The 17,422-nt window shown below is 34.5% G+C and overlaps 1 protein-coding gene across 3 annotated transcripts in view; it reads right to left on the bottom strand.

Annotated features, from left to right (window-relative positions):
- The window catches only part of FCHO2 (FCH and mu domain containing endocytic adaptor 2), an 83,281-nt gene that overhangs the window by 33,696 nt on the left and 32,163 nt on the right, over positions 1-17,422 (bottom strand). For all 3 annotated transcript variants that reach the window (XM_050986492.1, XM_050986493.1, XM_050986494.1), the window contains exons 9-11: positions 9,443-9,487; positions 7,221-7,293; positions 4,230-4,254 (exon numbers count right to left, since the gene is read on the bottom strand). In XM_050986492.1, coding sequence (XP_050842449.1) covers positions 4,230-4,254; positions 7,221-7,293; positions 9,443-9,487 — 143 coding nt within the window. The remainder of the gene's footprint in view (positions 1-4,229; positions 4,255-7,220; positions 7,294-9,442; positions 9,488-17,422) is intronic.

Raw genomic sequence — 17,422 nt, 5'->3', positions numbered from 1 at the left:
CAACTGCAAAAGCAACTGGAACTGGTGGACTTCCAGGAAGCCTTTCTGAGGTTTTGTTAAGCAACTAAACATGTAGCTATAAAAGCCAGTTTTCCCTGTGTTTGCAGATGTAATGCATTAATTGAGATGTTATATAGCTTTAAACATACTCCAGAGACTTAGGAGTATACCTTTGTCTTTGCCATGGCATATTCTACAAGCTTTCTGAGGTTAATAAATTTTCAAAGAAATAAAATCTCAGGCCTTGATAAATAACATTTCCTGCATAAGAAGCTTGAGGACCAAGCATACCAAAACACATTTTTTAGCTTTGGTGAATAATTTATTTCAGTTTCCTTGCTCTGTCCCATCTGTCATCTAAAAGTGATTGAAGAATCCACACCATTACCATATCACTAGTGTCTCTGGGCTACATAAAACGGACAAGGGAGGACCATATGGAGCACTGTAGTCCAGCTACTCCATGTGGCCCTTCCTCTGCAACACTAGCGCTGCTGACAAGCTGGTCAGCTGTCAAGAAGCAAAGAACATTCACCATGCACCAGTTTGATTTCTTTATATTTTCTCTTCTCCTGGGATAACTACAGTGGGTATGGCAGCTCTTTAACAAGTTTTTCTGAGGGTATGCTTCAAGATGCAGTGCAGTTGAACAGCTCACTCTATTTTTCTGCCAGAACTCAAATGGCGTCCTGTAATCTGGAAGTGGACTCAAAGTAAGCAGCTGAAGCACATAGGTTGGAACAAGAGAACAAAAAGGCTCTCCACTTTTGATATATCTGTGAGGTAAATTTGACTCTGGTTAAGACAGAGGCATAATATTGGCCTCCTCTCCTTAGGGTGCTTATTAACACAAAAGACACAGAAGAAGAGAACAGACAGTCAGTTTCTCCTATTAGAAATGCAAAAAGAAAGAAAAATGGGAATTCAAAGTGCCCCTGTCTTGTGCTGTATAGAAAGCCTTGTCCTCAATAGCAACTATTTGAAAAATGCCAGAACAAAATGCTGTAAAATGCAAATAAGGAAAAATACTTGAATTTCAATAAATACTAGATTACACTTGTGTTCCACTTCTCAGAAATTGATGGTTCCAAATTCAACCAGTCTCCAGGAAAAAAAAAAAACAAAAATGGTCTATAATTCTATATAATCTCACATATGAAGAGGTTAATGAAAAATTTGGATGCCTTGATATATGTTTGCATTTCAGTTTCCCATGGAAATAAAAACTTTCAGCATTACATTCTGTACATTGGTGACTCCCTTCTTAATTACTTTTGAACTTATTACTTTTGAACTTACTGGACAGTTTCAAATGGATTTGACAGAAAGAACAGAGAACTCAAAGATAATTACATTACTACAGTCTTCATGAAAATAGGCAGTGAAGTAGAAGAAGGAGATCAGCAAGCATCCTAACCAAGGGAAGGGTTGGAATCCCAATTCAGATCTTATTGAACACAAGTGGAATGTTTCCCTGAAATGAAAGTTTCTTTTAGATCTCATATCTTCCTAGAGATCATCTCTAGACACACGGCAAACTCATTGGAAACAAGACATTTCAGCCTTTAGAAAAACATTCTAAGGCACAACCCCCATTCAGAGTCAGTCTTCAATTGCTTTCTCTTTCCAGTGCACACAGTCTCTACTACAGACTTTCCACTTTCCTTAATTATCAAGGTTTAGCTTAATGGAAGTTACACTATAGATTGACATATAAAAAACTCAGGAATTTTAAATCTAATTGATTCTGTCACCTATATTTAAACAGAGACTGCTTATTGAAGTGGCCAACTTTTTAACAAATACCAGTTCAGTCCACAGCTGCCTACTAATGAGCACACGAAAACCACTTACAGCCATTACCAAAAAATACTTACTGGAATGAATGTCTTATTAGTTTATTTTCCAGTATATATCATCTGGCAGCTACAAAAAGGATGAGCATAAGCATATCTGTCTCGCCACATATAAATGTGAGAGGATTTTGGGACAAAAGACATTTTTGACCCATCTCACCATTTTGTTTTTGGAAACAGAATAGAAGTTTGACAGATTGTGTTACACATTTTGCACTAGTGAGAAGGCCTTCATGATACTGACTACATAGTATGTTCAAGGACCCACAGTAGCACACAGAACTGGTAGACAATATATAGAAATCAGTTCTTTCTACATTCTTAACTTGAAAATTTGCAATATTTTTACCTCGGTCTTTATAAATAATTGAAGACTGATTATCTCTTACATTCCTTTCACACAATTAAAATTCTTGACAAATAAACAAAAGCCACCTTTTAAAAAATGATCAAGTTAATCATATATCTGCCAGACAGGTTTTCTGTGAGTGGCCAAAACTGACAAAATAATAACTGGGATATCTTAAGTTGAATTTTCTGAAGTCTGTTCCCCAGTATTTCTTAGCAATCAAGCACAAATTAATATTACTTTAATATTTTTTGTTTAATAATAGTTTTCCAAGTTCAATTTCTTGAAACGTCTAATTTGTTGCAAATATCCATACAAAACAAATCCTCCTAGAGATGGCACTGTTAAAAATATTTAGATTCTCTTTTGAAAAGTTAAACAGAAAGGAAACCACAAGTAAAAGCCAAGAAAAATTAAAAGCATTTGAAATGAGACATTTCTGAAGAGGACACCAAGCTTAAAACATAAAAGCACTTTGGATTGCTTGTTTGTTAGGGGTGAAATGAATCTCTATCATTTTTTCACTGCAATTACAGTAATGACTTCTGCTTTTAAAGCATTCAATGACTATACAGAACACTACTGTGGCTTGAAAAAAAGCAAGCAGAAATCACAGAACAAATTTTAAGTTCCAAATGCAGTCATAAAATGTTGAGCAGACAAAAAAAACAAAAAAAAAAACAAACCAAAACAAAACAATCAACAATTAACCCAGATGATCATATGGTGTACCTCATGCAGCCAGATAGAATGCCAAAACAATTTATACTCATATTTTTTTAATTAATTGTTTTCACAATACATGGAGACCAACATAAGCATCGAAAATAAACATTGCAAGTCAAATCCAGTTGTGGCTCACTCCAACGACTCAACCTGAACTGTCACATGATTTTATTTTATGAGAAGCTGTCACATGAGAAGACTGATAATTATAAGGATACTTCTATTGTTACTTTCTTTTAAATGCACCCAAGGAAAGAAACTTGCTTTAAGTCAAGATGACTGCACAATATAAAATAACTGTCTTGGCAAGAACTACACATCTGTTCTTACACGAATAGTTCTGTTATGTGGCAAAACTTAATTTTCCCCATTTAGAAGGATAGTTTTACTAGATGTTTCAAACCAAGTTTCTCAAAACAAATTTTAATATCAGGTATACTAAAACCTCCTAGTTACCAAATAAAAATCAGAAAATCCACAAAATAAGTGAACTTGAAAATTTAAATTGTGTAGTACAATTTATACAATACATACCTAAATGTATGAATGAAAAATAAATAAGCCTACAGAAAATCACTTAGATTACTCTGTAAATTTTTCCCAAACATAGCTACAGGGAGTTACAATCTTTGTTATATGTTAATTCAAGAGAACACACATGTTTGCATAAAAAGAAAAGACTAAATTAAGGAAATAAAAATCATTAACATATTTAATTTAATTTGAAATGGTCACTTACCTGAATTGACTAAAAAAAATTGTAAGACATATCACAGATCTAACAGTAACAAAAACTAGACCATTAATAAAATGCATCTAGAAATTCTGCATTTAAAGCCATATTTTAAACAGTATATTCCTACACTCTGTTGCCAGTGGTAAAGCAGAACCCAGTCAATATTAGAAGGACTTCTCAAAACAAATAGTAGTAAGAAGAGGAATATGATGACACAAAGTTGAGTCCACAATAAAATAAATCTTTTTTCTTTCTTAGAATCTATTAGCCAAGGAATAAAAATATTAGCTGAGAAATAAAGTAACATATATTTGCAGAGAAAACACCTTGCTTAAAACCTAATATTGTTAGGAAACAAAAATGTATTACTGACACTTATTTGTACATACCACTGAAGATCATGTACTGCACAAAATTAACACTTTGAGTATGCTATGAAAATACTAAATCCTCTACCAGATAAATTATGTATTGCAGGGACTGTATGTAAGTTAACTTTCATCAGATTGTAGTGCTTGATAGTATAAGCATATGCATTTATTTTGGAAATAAGTCTACTTACAACTGAATCTGCATCTGGACACTCCCTATTAAAAAAAAAAAAAAAGAAAATATACAATTATAGAATGCACAACTTATTTTATTCACACAAAATCTCCTTCAATATTTTCAATAATTTAAAACAGTGCATTTGACCCTTTTGCCTCTCAGACTCTTGAAATTTTTACTTATAATAATCCACATTCAACTGAAAATTATTTAAATAACAGGTGGCAGTTTATGTTTAAAACACTGCAGAAGAAACACTCAGAAGAAATTATGAAAAATCAAACTCACATATTACTGAAAAGACCTAAAAATAATAGCAAAAAAATCAAGGAAAGTGAGGACTACAACACTGTGTTCTGGATGAATATAACTTTCAGGTCTTCATGGCTGATGGGTGCAATAAGTAAAAGTCACCAATCCTAATGAAAGTCTACCTGCAAGTGCAAAATGTTTTGGACAACATCCTGTTCACAAAGAAATTAGGATTTTCTTCAGAAGAATTCAGAGCTTCCTCTTTTATAGTTTCATTCTTAGTTTGTGTTTGTCAAGCACAATTGCAGTCAAGTACTAGAAGATGCTGAACAAAATAACTGAGTACCCTCCTAAAAAGCACTTAAAAAAAAAAAGGTGTCTGCAAGAAGGCAGTTGTTGTAAGCACATTATTCACAAGTGTTACACTTTTCCACTGCAACTTCAATTCAAGTAGCAGTACTTAAAATAATGAATGACACTGATTCTCTCTGATGTCTTCAAAAAGCAGAAGCAATTACATTTACAGAACATGGGAATACTTGAGTAGCATACAAGTCCTCTCTAATTTGCACCCTGACAAATCGTGATGGTGCAACTAAACAAGAATGTTTTTATATCATTAGTCTGAATATCCTACACATGCATATATAGAAAAAAGAACGTGGAAAAAATAAAATGCATTGTAATCAAAAACATCTTCTCTGAAAAATTAAATTGGTTAAAAGCAAAAAATGTAGCTTTTACAACAGTGTGTTAAAAACAGGTGCAAAAAACTTGTTAACAGGGAAGCATTAATACAAAGTTCAGTATAGCTTGTTAAGGAAATGACAGTGAGATGAAGGACTCCATCTTCTCTGAAAGGCCTGACACAAAAGAAGACATATGTGATCAAATTTCTACTTGGTTTATGTCTTTCATAGCAATAGAGCTGTTCTGAAAGATATTTTACTGCTTGAAAAGACAAAGCATATTCTTCCCTTGAGAGATGCGGTTTCAAAAAGTGTCTGTATGCAAACAAGATAGCCTGAGGTACATAAAAGTTGACAAATGTGAAATATGAGACAAGTGAATGAATATATTTCAGCCCACAATGAAGAGTCCCAAAAATAGTGAGGTAAAACATCTCAAACAGAAACAGAAGGTCTAGTATGACTCAGAGGAGTACTACCAGCATCTCTCAGGATCTGTTCTATAGATGCAAGGAAAACACAGCAGTTTACAAATGTTGGTGAGGTGGAGAACGAGGACATCAAGCTGTAGATAAAAGTACTTTTAAATCAGTAGATTTACTAGATCATTCTTTTTAACTTAAAGAACTGGGTTATGCTTCTGCTCTAAGGTAGAGTGTTTTAGAAAATTGAGATTTTATAAGGGAATTTAAGGATTGTAGATAGAAAGTGAAACAACCAAATCATGCAAAGCAGTGGTTAGAAGTGAAATCCCCGGCTAAACTACAGTAAGAGAATGCACCCTGTGTGATATTTCCCTGAAATAAAATCATTACTAGACACACCAGTTCAGGCATCAACAGTTTAAAAACTATCTTGACAAACCAAAAAGCCTACTAACCACGAGAATTTTTCTAGTTTTAGAAAATTTGCCCTACACAAACTAAACAAGCTTACAGACTAATAAAACACAAGACCAAGGGAGGACTAGACTTCTCTGTGCAGAGAAGTTTCTGATGATAGTTTCATCATTTCCAGTCCATAACAGGATTATCACCTGAAGATTAAATCAGACAAAATACAGACTAGAAATCTATATCTCTAAAGAGATCATAAAAGAAGTAATAGAATATATCATGTAAACACATAATGAATCCGCTGATATTTATCTGTGATGTTCCAGTTAATTTAGTAGTTATGGTTTAATGCAATGATCTCTGTAAATGCCTATGGCACTTTGGTAAAGTGTGTGAATATAGAAACAAAATACTATTAGCACCTGCTGTTCTTAGGTCATGAATTTTTCAGCAGTATGTTAAAAAAACTAACACTGGTAAAATACTTTAAAAACTAATTTTAAAAAGTATATATGCAGATGTTGCTTCTGGGAATATTTCTATATTGTCAAAATTGTCAAATTGTAAGCTGTCTTCTTGAGAAAATACATGTAGAAATTATGAAAAAAAATACACTGACCAAAGATACTAATATAGATGCTGTGACTAATTTACCTCAGAACTGTTTTTAAACTCACTTTTTGCACAGATTAACTCCTGGAAGACTGAGTACATGCAAAGAACATGGCATAGGGACATCGGTTCTGATCTAGAATGATGGTGTTTGAGAAGGGAGTGTGCTCATGATATACTGCATTTTTCTGTCCTTCAACAGTATACATAGAATCTCCTCTAACAGAAGAATAACTGAAGCTTCAATTCTGCAAACACAGCCATCAAATACTTTTACCACGTACAGACATATTTTATTAGGATTAATGTGAATTATCTACAATGCTGACATGTAGAAGAATGGAAAACTACTAACCTATGCATAGGAAAGAATCAAACATGAGCTGACTACTGTGAATACACTAGTTATTTGTTGTTATTTATGTTAAAATCTTTGGTCACAAAAATTGTAAATAACTGTGATGTTTTTGTATTCATTGCATTCCTTCAAATGGCTGTTATAAACCCTTTTTTTTTTTGTTTAAATATTGGCTATTTTAGGCATAAAAAATAGTAATATGAAAACTATTACTAGTTTTCATACAAAACAAGGCTTCAGGATGGAAATATACTTACACAGATTCAGTATCTTTTTCTTTCTTCATTATTCCTGATAAACCAAAAGGCTTCCTTTTCCGTGGTTTTATTCCTATAGAACAAACACTTTTCATTCATAGATCAAAGAGATAAAGGCATATTTAGCAATGTTAAACACTGATGCATATGAATCCAAAGTTTTAAATGCTGCCACAGGTATACAGTGGAGACAGGTATGGAAACAAACTAAGGGAACATTATTCCAATTTACTCTAAGTGAAATACCAATTTAAAAAAAATCAAAATAGAGTTCAATAAATTAGTAATGAAATTCTTTAAAAAGTGACTTGGATCTCGAGGTTGGGTATACAGACTCTGTTTTCTGTAATAGACAGTTTTGAGGAAGAGGACTCTGCTCACAAAATCTCAACAGGGGCTTTTGCTCCAGGGGATCCTGAATAGTCATGGATGAGAAACTGAACATTGGAACATTGCCTTCCCCAGCTACTGCAGTTCAACAGCTACCCTGTTTTTATTTCTTCTGCTCTGTGTGCTCCCAGGAGCTGCAAGCTCCTGTCTTTCCTCAAAAGTAGGATCTTGGTCCTGTTAAAATTAATAGTGTTTCTTGGCTTTCCAGCTGATGTGAGTTCACGATTTCCCAGTGCTGTATCCTACTCCAAGACTGGTTCTCACCGAGCTTGGAATTTCACTTCTCCCCTTTTGTTTCTTCCCTGCTTTTAGCACTGGATACATATAGCTACAGTACTGAAAAAAGTACTTTCATTGCTTTCATTCCCACTTAATGTACTAAAACAAAAATACACTTATATATTTTCTCAGACTTACTGCCACATCTGCTTCTTCACAATGTTTGCTGAGGCAAAGCAGACTGCCAAACAAAATGACTAAGTGCAAGCATCTGATCCAACTAGTCTACAATTTGGTTTTGATGCATGATACTACTGACAGCATGCTTTTGAGCAGAGTGATAGAAATAATTTGGTTTCCAAAATCAAACCTCTCTTAATTCAAGCACTTTATTATATTTACCTTTACAAAAATACATTACACAGCACATAAGGAACCTCTCCACTCCTAGAAATTTTCAATAACTCCAAACTTCTCAAATCAGGTAGCTGTAGAGTCAGTAATATAAACTGAGGAACATAATTTTCTCCAAGATTATTATATGTCTGGGCTTTGTTTTTCCTCTGTGTCTTATGCAGACCAGAATAATGGCAAATGGAGTATGAGAGTATGAGAACATGGATCTTCTCTGCTTCAGTTAGAAGATATTTTAAGTCACAGCCAAAATCTTGGCAACTTAAAAAAGTTTTTGGATGCTATAAGTTATACTGCTGACTCCTCTGTCCCACAAGTAAAGACATAGCTTATGGACAGAAAGCAGTTCTTAACCACTTTAAACAATCCCCTAAGCAAAAAAAGCTGCACCAACAAAGAAAGTCTTTCCAACCATAACAGTACATTCGGCTTAGTTTAACTGACACAGAAACAATGGGAAGAGCCCATTGTTTTGACACTTGCAAATTAAGCTACAACACATTCATAACTGAATAAAATCCAAACCTCTGCAAAGACAAAGCGTTAGCCAAAGTATACTTGTAAGAAACACTCAAATTATCTGACCTTTATGCATTAGTCTTATAAAGGTTTTATAGGCCTTGATGCCTAGAAAGGCTGATCTGGAACAGAGACTAGGCAGAGCTAAATGGACAAAACATGTATTTATTAAAAGGCCTTAAAAGGATACACCTTGGACAATACAAGTGCCTGGCCAGGGCTACACCCAGGATGAATCCAAGTTGAATCCTGGTCATGAGTTTTTATACTTTTATAAGTTTTGGGTTATCTACATATTGGGTTCAATTGTCCAATTACAGCTCCAGGTCATGAAGTCTCAACTCCCTGGCTCGTTTATGCTTTTTTTGGGTAATGGTTGTCCTTGATTATCTACTTGGGAAAAGATTGTTTTGTCTAACTACCCTGTGAAGAGAACCTACAAACACCTAATATGAAGTTTTGAGTTACATACCAGGCAGCAAAGAATCTGAAAAATATAAAAGCTAAAATCCCAGTCTTATTGTCATTGATATTTGTTTCTCAAAATAAAAATAGCATTTTAGTCTATTGGAGCACTTTTAAGTTATACGGACTCACACACTGATGAGTACCCTTTGCTTCACAGTTCAGGTCCTAATCCACAGCATTCACGTGTAAATAGCTATGCTACAGCAACTCACCTTCGGCCACATTGGATGTGTTACATTCTTCAAACTCAATAGGGCCTTAAAGAAATGACAATGAAGATAAACATTAGGCCAAATTTCATCTATTTTAATAACAACTAATATTTCCTGAAAATACAAGATAATCAAATTACAAATGTTGGTAGTAACTGAAAGGCACAATTACTCTGCCAGTGGCCAAAGACACTGCAAAATCACATATGTAAAGCATCTTTTTCACTCCTTCATACTGAAAAATTAAAATACTAGTCATCATCTAACTACAATTCAATTGACTATATCTAATTGGTGTCCTCTTTCAAAATTGCATTTATAATACAGCATCAGTGTAAGGTTTTCAATTTACCTTCTTTAATGAAAAAGAACTGTATAAGTAAAAATGAAAAAGGAAAAGCTTAGCCCTAATTTTGAAAGTCACACTTTTTCTAACCCCGCATTGCTAAATCTAGTGTTTCTTCTCCACAGCCAATAGCTTATACAACTGGAAGTGCCAGGTAAAACCTTAAACACAGCAATAAATAGTTTTTTTCCAAAAATCATTAAGACCCCACAAGGCCAAACCAAAAGAGAACACTAGGTAAGTTTTGTATCTAAAGAAATTCCTCACATTACATTTGCCACAAATTAACAGTCTGTTGCCATTGCAAATTGATATTCTAAGCCTCATTTATTCCCATATATTCCTAAACCTAGAATTTATTTAATTCCACTCTGAGACATTTCAGGAAGCATGTATACAGAAAACAGCATGAGTTTCTGTAGGATCTTGTTCAGGGAATGATAGAATCATACCAGCACTTGTGGAAGTGCAATGAAAACAGAGAGCACATGCAGGCAGGCACCTTTTCTTCCAGCCCATGTTGGATTACCTTGTATCTGTATCCACAGAAGAAAAAGTTTAGCATGCTATCACTGTGCCACAGGGGTTATTACTTACCTTTCTACAAACATTTGATAGCATGCACACAAGTTTATATATAGATATGTTACAGATAAGACAGAGGGGAAAAAATACTTCTAATGACTTTTCTTTTTTAATTATGGCATGGTCTAAGTATTAATTTATATTTACTGTAATTAAGACTGAGTTTGCAAAATTTTCCCAGTCAGTAAAAACAAATTTAAAAGTTTGTAAAACAGCAGGATCAGAATTTTGGACTAGAACCCATCAATATCTCACTTATCATAATGTAATTTTGTGGTCTCCAAATGATGCTCTTGAAAGCAGAATATTAAAAGACAAATCTCAAATAGCACTCTTAACAGACATTTAAATTTCAATTAGTAAATTACTTCAAATGCAAGTGTAATTATTCAATACAGAAAGACAAGATGCAAATTCCTTACAGCTTTCTCAAACTGCTACATGTCATAAATATATGCTCATTTTACACTGGTCTTGCAATACTTTCTCCTTTGCTCTTCACTAAATCTACAGTAAAACAAAATCAGCATGCTCCAAAAAGAAGCAAACCTGGCTATCTTGTTAGACAAAAGAACAGGAAAAGAAAATCCAGGAAAACTGATTTTTAGAACAGTACCTGTCTACATCTCCAAATTGATTTAATCAACATTTTATTTTACAAAATTAAACTCTACTGTTCACAGGATATTAAGCAAGACATTCATAAAAATGCCATAAAATATAGAAGCTGAAAAACACAACTGTTACTTTTTCGGAACTGCACTTCAGACCACATATTTTCATCACTTTGCTAATGATTCAACTACTTCTGTTTCTTACTTCTATACATATTCTTATTTTGCTAGGAAAAATTTTTGAAAAGCCAAAACAACCATAAACACTCATCCCTACAGCAAAAGAAAGGAACCTGTAAACACTAAGAATTACCAATATATTTTCAGCGGAATAAAATACTCGGGCTTTTTCAGAATTCCGCCATTTCTTTACCCTTTCTACTAAGAATGAACCCCTTAATTTTAAAGTTTTTACACTAATGATTAAAAGAAATAATGAAGGCTCAAATATAGCTTATCCATATTTCAGATCAGTATCTTAACTTCCACTTCTAAATGCTTATTTTCCAGAAAGGAAAGATTTTCTTCAACAAGACATCCAAGTTGATCTATTTTTTTCCATTATGCTTGCCTAAAACACTTGCCTTTAAAGGTGAGTTTTTTATGCCTTGTAAGAATTTATATTTGAAGACACATTCTTCCTTACTACAGAAACACACAGATATCATGTGAACCAGTTACAACTCGAAAACCTATTTTGGTAACAACTTACCTTTACTACTCAAATTTATATAGGCCCTTTCTTCCTTTGGAATTTCAGAAATTCATGCCAGTGGCTGTCTCTAATTAGCTCAGCTGGTTTGGGCATGGTGCTATTAACACTAAGGTTATTACATGGTGCTATTAACACTGAGGGCTATTAACTTAAGAGCTGGACTTGATGATCCTTGTGGGTGCCTTCCAACTAAGAATATTCTGTGCATCCAATTTGCCTTTTTGAGTGGAGGAAAGTGAAATTTTTAACAGTTTTATATTTTCTGACAAGTTTTGTTCTGTAACTTCAGACCTCTGAACAGTTCTGCTTCCTATATGTCTGCCACAAAGTACCATATTTTGCCTTGGGCATAGTATTTTTAATCCAAGTAATATTTCAGAAATAGACATTTCCTGTCTATAGTGGCACTCTATAGTGTACTAACTTAGAAAACAGGATAGCTGTAAGAAGCTTTCAATAGCCTGCATAACAGCTGGAGTCTCCTGTGGACAGATGTCTTTGAGTCCAAAGAGGTGATAATACTGCTGTCCAGCCAGAACTGTGTGTTGTCACCACACTGTCCTCTGCTAGAACTAGCTGCAGTCTCCTAGTCAGCCAGAAGGCCTTACATGCTGTTACAGGAACATAGCATCAATAAGGAATTCAGACAGTTTCTTTAGAAGTTTTCCAGCGCTGCCCACTGCCTGTGTAGAACATGGAAACAAAAGCAGCTGCACTAGCATTGAAAAAAAATTCCCCAAATCTCTAAAAAAAATCCCAACTCAGAAAGCTTTCTTGTCTGTGACACCATAATGCATATCTTTCCAATTCCTTAATCAGAAGTCAAGAAGTCAGAAGTTGATATAGTCAAGAACTACCAGTGGGATTGGCATTAATGGAGATTGCCAGACAGATGACAGAAGTCAAAGCATGCAAACTGATGTTCTGGTATCTCAATAACTCCTGTAACAACTACATGAAGTTTTTAAGGTGGATGCATTACCTCTAGGAGGCAAAAAGTTTTCAGAACAGAACTTGTGCCCAATAATTGTACTGTAGACAAAGGCTTAAGGACAACAAGGACTTCAGCTCAAAATCTGGATGATTACACTGGCTAAAATTTTTTTATGCAAGTAAACAGATTCACTGTCCATGGCAGCATTAAAAGAAAGAAAATTGGTTGCTTCACATTTAAGAAGTAATGTTGATGTTGGGGACTGAAGTCATTCCTTGAAGCAGTCTCTAGAGTCCATGCCACCTGATAGCCTAAGGCACTGAAAGAACCATCTAAATGGTGCCATAGTGCAGTGCAGGTGATAATACTGATAACACAGCTATTTCGCAGTACTGCAATCAAAGCACTAAAATTTCCTTTGGTCTTTTTCTCATAACAAGACAATAATGTAAATTGAAAAGGAAGCCCATTCTCAAGCATTCATATGAACACAAAACCAAATTCTAAAACTACAGCAGTACTGTAAAAAAGAAAAACACATTTTAAGACTTTTTTCAGAGTAAATAAAATGTTATAGCTGAGCTCCAGGCCCATCCTTGCTAAGGTCTCTGATTTAATGTTCTGTTGCAAGGAGACGACAATTTTCAGAAGTCTGCTCTCCCTGCTGCTATATTAATCCTTACTTTGGTAATACTGGCCTTAACACCTCAAATACCTCTATATAGACTTGCATGTATTTGATACTGTAGACACACAGAATAGAAAAAAATCAATAAATACAGTGCATAAATCAAGGTTAGACTTTGTAATAGAAAGAGACATGAGTATCTAGTGGGATTTCAGTCACTTAAGTATATATACCTTGCTATCCGGATGCTAATGAGAAATAGTAGTATTATACAAAGGAAGCAGACATTAAAAAACAGTAAGCTCCTCTAACTGTACATGCAAATTCCTAGCAAGCATCACTGCAAGCTGCACTGAGTTTTTGAATGCTCACAGTATTCTACCAGTGGGGACAGAATAAGGACAAGAAGAGAAAGCAAATGGAGTATGGTTTCACAAACACATGGAGGCAGACAGCTGCTAATTGACAAGAGACTAAAGCGAATACACCAGGACTGGGTCAGTTCTTAGGCTCTTGAAAATAAAGCAGCTTTTGTTTGCTGGAACAGAAAAAAGTAATTTGTATAAATATAAATTATACAATAATAAAATCAAGTGTAATTTTTATTTTAGTTAATTTCATAATTTACGGAATTCATAATTTCATAATTTAAGAAGTGGCACTTGCATAAATTAGGCAACAGTGAGTAAGGATGCATCTCCTGGACTGTTCAGTAACTATATGAAATGTTTTTCTTGTTACAAGTGGCATGTGAGCATGTGAGCATGTGAGCTTTCATGCCCCTAAAGTTAGAGCATACAGCTAGCAATAAGGAGATAATGTTCTTATTGATAGACAAATGAAGAAGATGTAATTGCACTGTATGTTATCTTACAGAATCGCCTACGTATTTAGCTCACATCTATGGGAATAGTACTTTCAGAGTATATTCAAGGCAACTACAGAAACTATCTTTATAACCACTATCTTATACCTGCTACTTAAAAAAAAAACCAAAAAACAAGACAAAACCTCTCTCCACAAAATCCTAGATACAAGTTTTCTAGCCTGTCTGTATAACTTTTATATAAAACCTCTGTGAGGGAGACATTGGGAGAATGTTTTGCTAATGTCAAAAATAACTCCCACTTTCTCAATTGAGAGAAAAAAAAATTTACTGTTTGGATTCTTAAATAAACAAGTCAAATGCAAAAGCCAACCAATACGACTAGTAATGAAAACATAACATTATGTCATACCCTGAAAAAGTGCCCCCAGTAAGTATATCAATGAATTGGAAAATCCCACAGAGCTAAAAAGTTAAACAAACCAAGAAGTCAACAATTCAAATAAGAACTGCTTTACATTTGCATCTGCTTTTGAAAACTGTGTCCTTTCCATCTTAAGGGGGGCATGCATGACAGAAAGAAACATTACACTGGTATTAACTTCACATAATTCTCAGTAACTAGAAACACTCAGACCCTCAGAACACCTCCCAAAACTGCCTTTCCCTGTAGCCTGAGGATTCAGTTTACACACATGCATGCACACACATAAACATTAATATATCTGTTTCAGGCAAAATCTTCTAAAAATACTCCATAAATCTGTACCTGTAGTTACAAATGCAATAACAAACCATATTCTTGTTTTCAAGAAAAACAAAAGTTTGTCTCTGAGTGTAAATCATGCATGAAAAGAGGACAATTTTTTTAAACTGCATATGCTTCACATGCTGCTTGAAATGGCAAAGCTTTGCGTGCCTGGCTCAGTGCCAGTTGACAGCTCAGCTGGATATCAATGCACATTCTGACCCCCCTTGCAGCGTGTCACTTCTGAATTGTTTCCGCAGTAGAAAGTTTATTCAACCTCTCTCTCAAATTCAGTGGACCGACCATCATTCTGCTATTTAATCATAGCAGAACAGGTTATTTTTCTGACAGCACTAAAGTTCCTAATGTTGTATCAAGCTGTTCCTAATGAACAGCTTGATACAAGTGGAATTTCGACTGTTTTAGCCTCAATTAATTCTGCTGTCAAAACAAATGACTGCTTTTCGTGTTTAGATGTCAAGCTGCATCACAAAGGTCAACTTTGTATGTACACAAACATATAAGCAATCTTTTTCTTGCCATCATCTGATCCTGTGACATGTTTAGCAAAAAAATTCAAGCTTTCAAATTCAGAAGCCAGGAAGCCTGAACACATTCTGTCAACATCAGTGTTTCTAACACTAACTTCCCTTTTTTATTGCCTGTCCATACATGAGAAATGATTTTATAAACAATAAGAATGGGTTTTTTTCCTAGAAAAGGAACTTTTATTCTACATTTTAAAAAAAGAAGGAAAAAAACAAATAAAAGCATTTCTTATATGGAGGAATATGCAGAGTAAAGATAAGCAGCTGTTTTCTTTGAGCTAAATTTCATATATGTGATACAGTTATCATGCTAGTACCAAACTGCTACAAGCAAATCTTAATTTACGGATTTGGTCAGCTCTTCTTTGCCGAAAAGAGCATAAGGGACAAAAAAAATAAAACTGGCCTGCTAACAGGTCAGTCTGAGGGAAAACACTGAAATAGTACTGGCAAAACATTATCCTTTAATCTAATTTGATAAATACCGTTCCACCACACCAATCACTGAATTTCTGACTACTCGTTGTTATATACTCAGAATGATATATCAGCCTAGCTGATACATAGCCTCTAGAGATGTTGAATACCTCATCAAATCTTCCTCTAAAAAAAAAAAAAATTAAAAAAAGGAAATTATAGGATAGTAATAGTATTCAATTAAGGGAAAGAAAAGGAAAGGTAGAGGTGATACTGGCACCACAAATAATGACAATTGTCAGTAGAACCATATAGCACTTCCTTGGAAAGAATTTTTTCAGATGCAGAATTTTTACTCTGATTCGGATATTAGGCTTCCAGCCCTGCACTCAGTTCACCAGATCAAAGGCAACATTATCCACCCCAGGCTTTTCTGGTCCTCTGGCTACAAACTATGTGAATACAGCAAGTACTCAAAAGACACTATTTCTAGTGTCTTTTGTTTTGGCTTACAGACCAAAAATAAAGCAGAAAAGGATCATAATCTGAGTAGCCTTAAAATAATAATTATCAATTAAGATGTTTATCATCAGAAGGGAAGACCATATTTTTTCCTCTAAAACAAAAAGGTAGCAAACATCAGTAAAAAAGTATTTTTAATTGTTGTGATAACACAAGAGTTTTCAAAAGAAACAGAAAACATGTACCAAAGGCAATGATCTGTCTAGTCTGCAACACCTGAGTGTGACAACAAACACTGCTATGATCAACAAAAGCTATGATCTATGAAACTGTGAGGTCTATGAGCAGCAAAATAATGTCAGCTAATACACCAATCTGCAGAGCATTACAACCCCTTTTCTCATCTTTTTCTACTCCTGCTTTTGCTTCAGCTTCACTCCATGTTTTCTCTCTGACTGCACAAACAACAGGACGTGAAGTATGGCTGATTTTAAGTATTTATAAGTTAAGTGGCAGGCCAACAAACAAAATACGTACAAATACATAGTCAGCTGTCTGCTGACTCTAAATTAGTAGTAGTTTGGAAGTTTCTTCTTCCTCTGGCAACCTCCTCATTTCTACACTTTCCTTTTCCATCAAATTGTGTAGAAAGTAGCAGTCTAGCGAAAATTGAAGGAGAGGTGTGGAAAAAGTACTAAAACCAGCACAACTCTAGTCTATAAATATAAGTATCTGTAACAAAAGGCTCCACCAGTCTACATGGTGCATGATGCACCTGCTGAAAACAGACCACGCAAGTATGCAGTGATGAAAGAAATGCACAGACACTTTTACTTTTAAGAAGATTCAGCTAAGATTCTGGAACACTAGACACTGTAAATATGTCAAGTTATAGACCACATATTCAAAGACAGTTTCAAAGAATCACATCTTTTTTTAGAACACACACATTCTCCCTGAAATGAAGAACCCTGAAATAAAGAACCTTGTATGGTTCCTTACTGAAGTACTGAACTTAAGCCATGAAATCCTCAAAAGTTAAGATGTTTAATGTGACCCTATGGAGCAAAATAGCGTAATACATTTTATAGCATCCAGAACTTTCAGACCAAAAGATCTTTTTCCCATTAGAAAACAAAGAAAATTTCCTATCTTAA

This window comes from Serinus canaria, chromosome Z, assembly GCF_022539315.1.
Source record: "Serinus canaria isolate serCan28SL12 chromosome Z, serCan2020, whole genome shotgun sequence".
Lineage (NCBI taxonomy): Eukaryota > Metazoa > Chordata > Aves > Passeriformes > Fringillidae > Serinus > Serinus canaria.
This window is presented reverse-complemented; position numbering and strand designations above follow the sequence as displayed.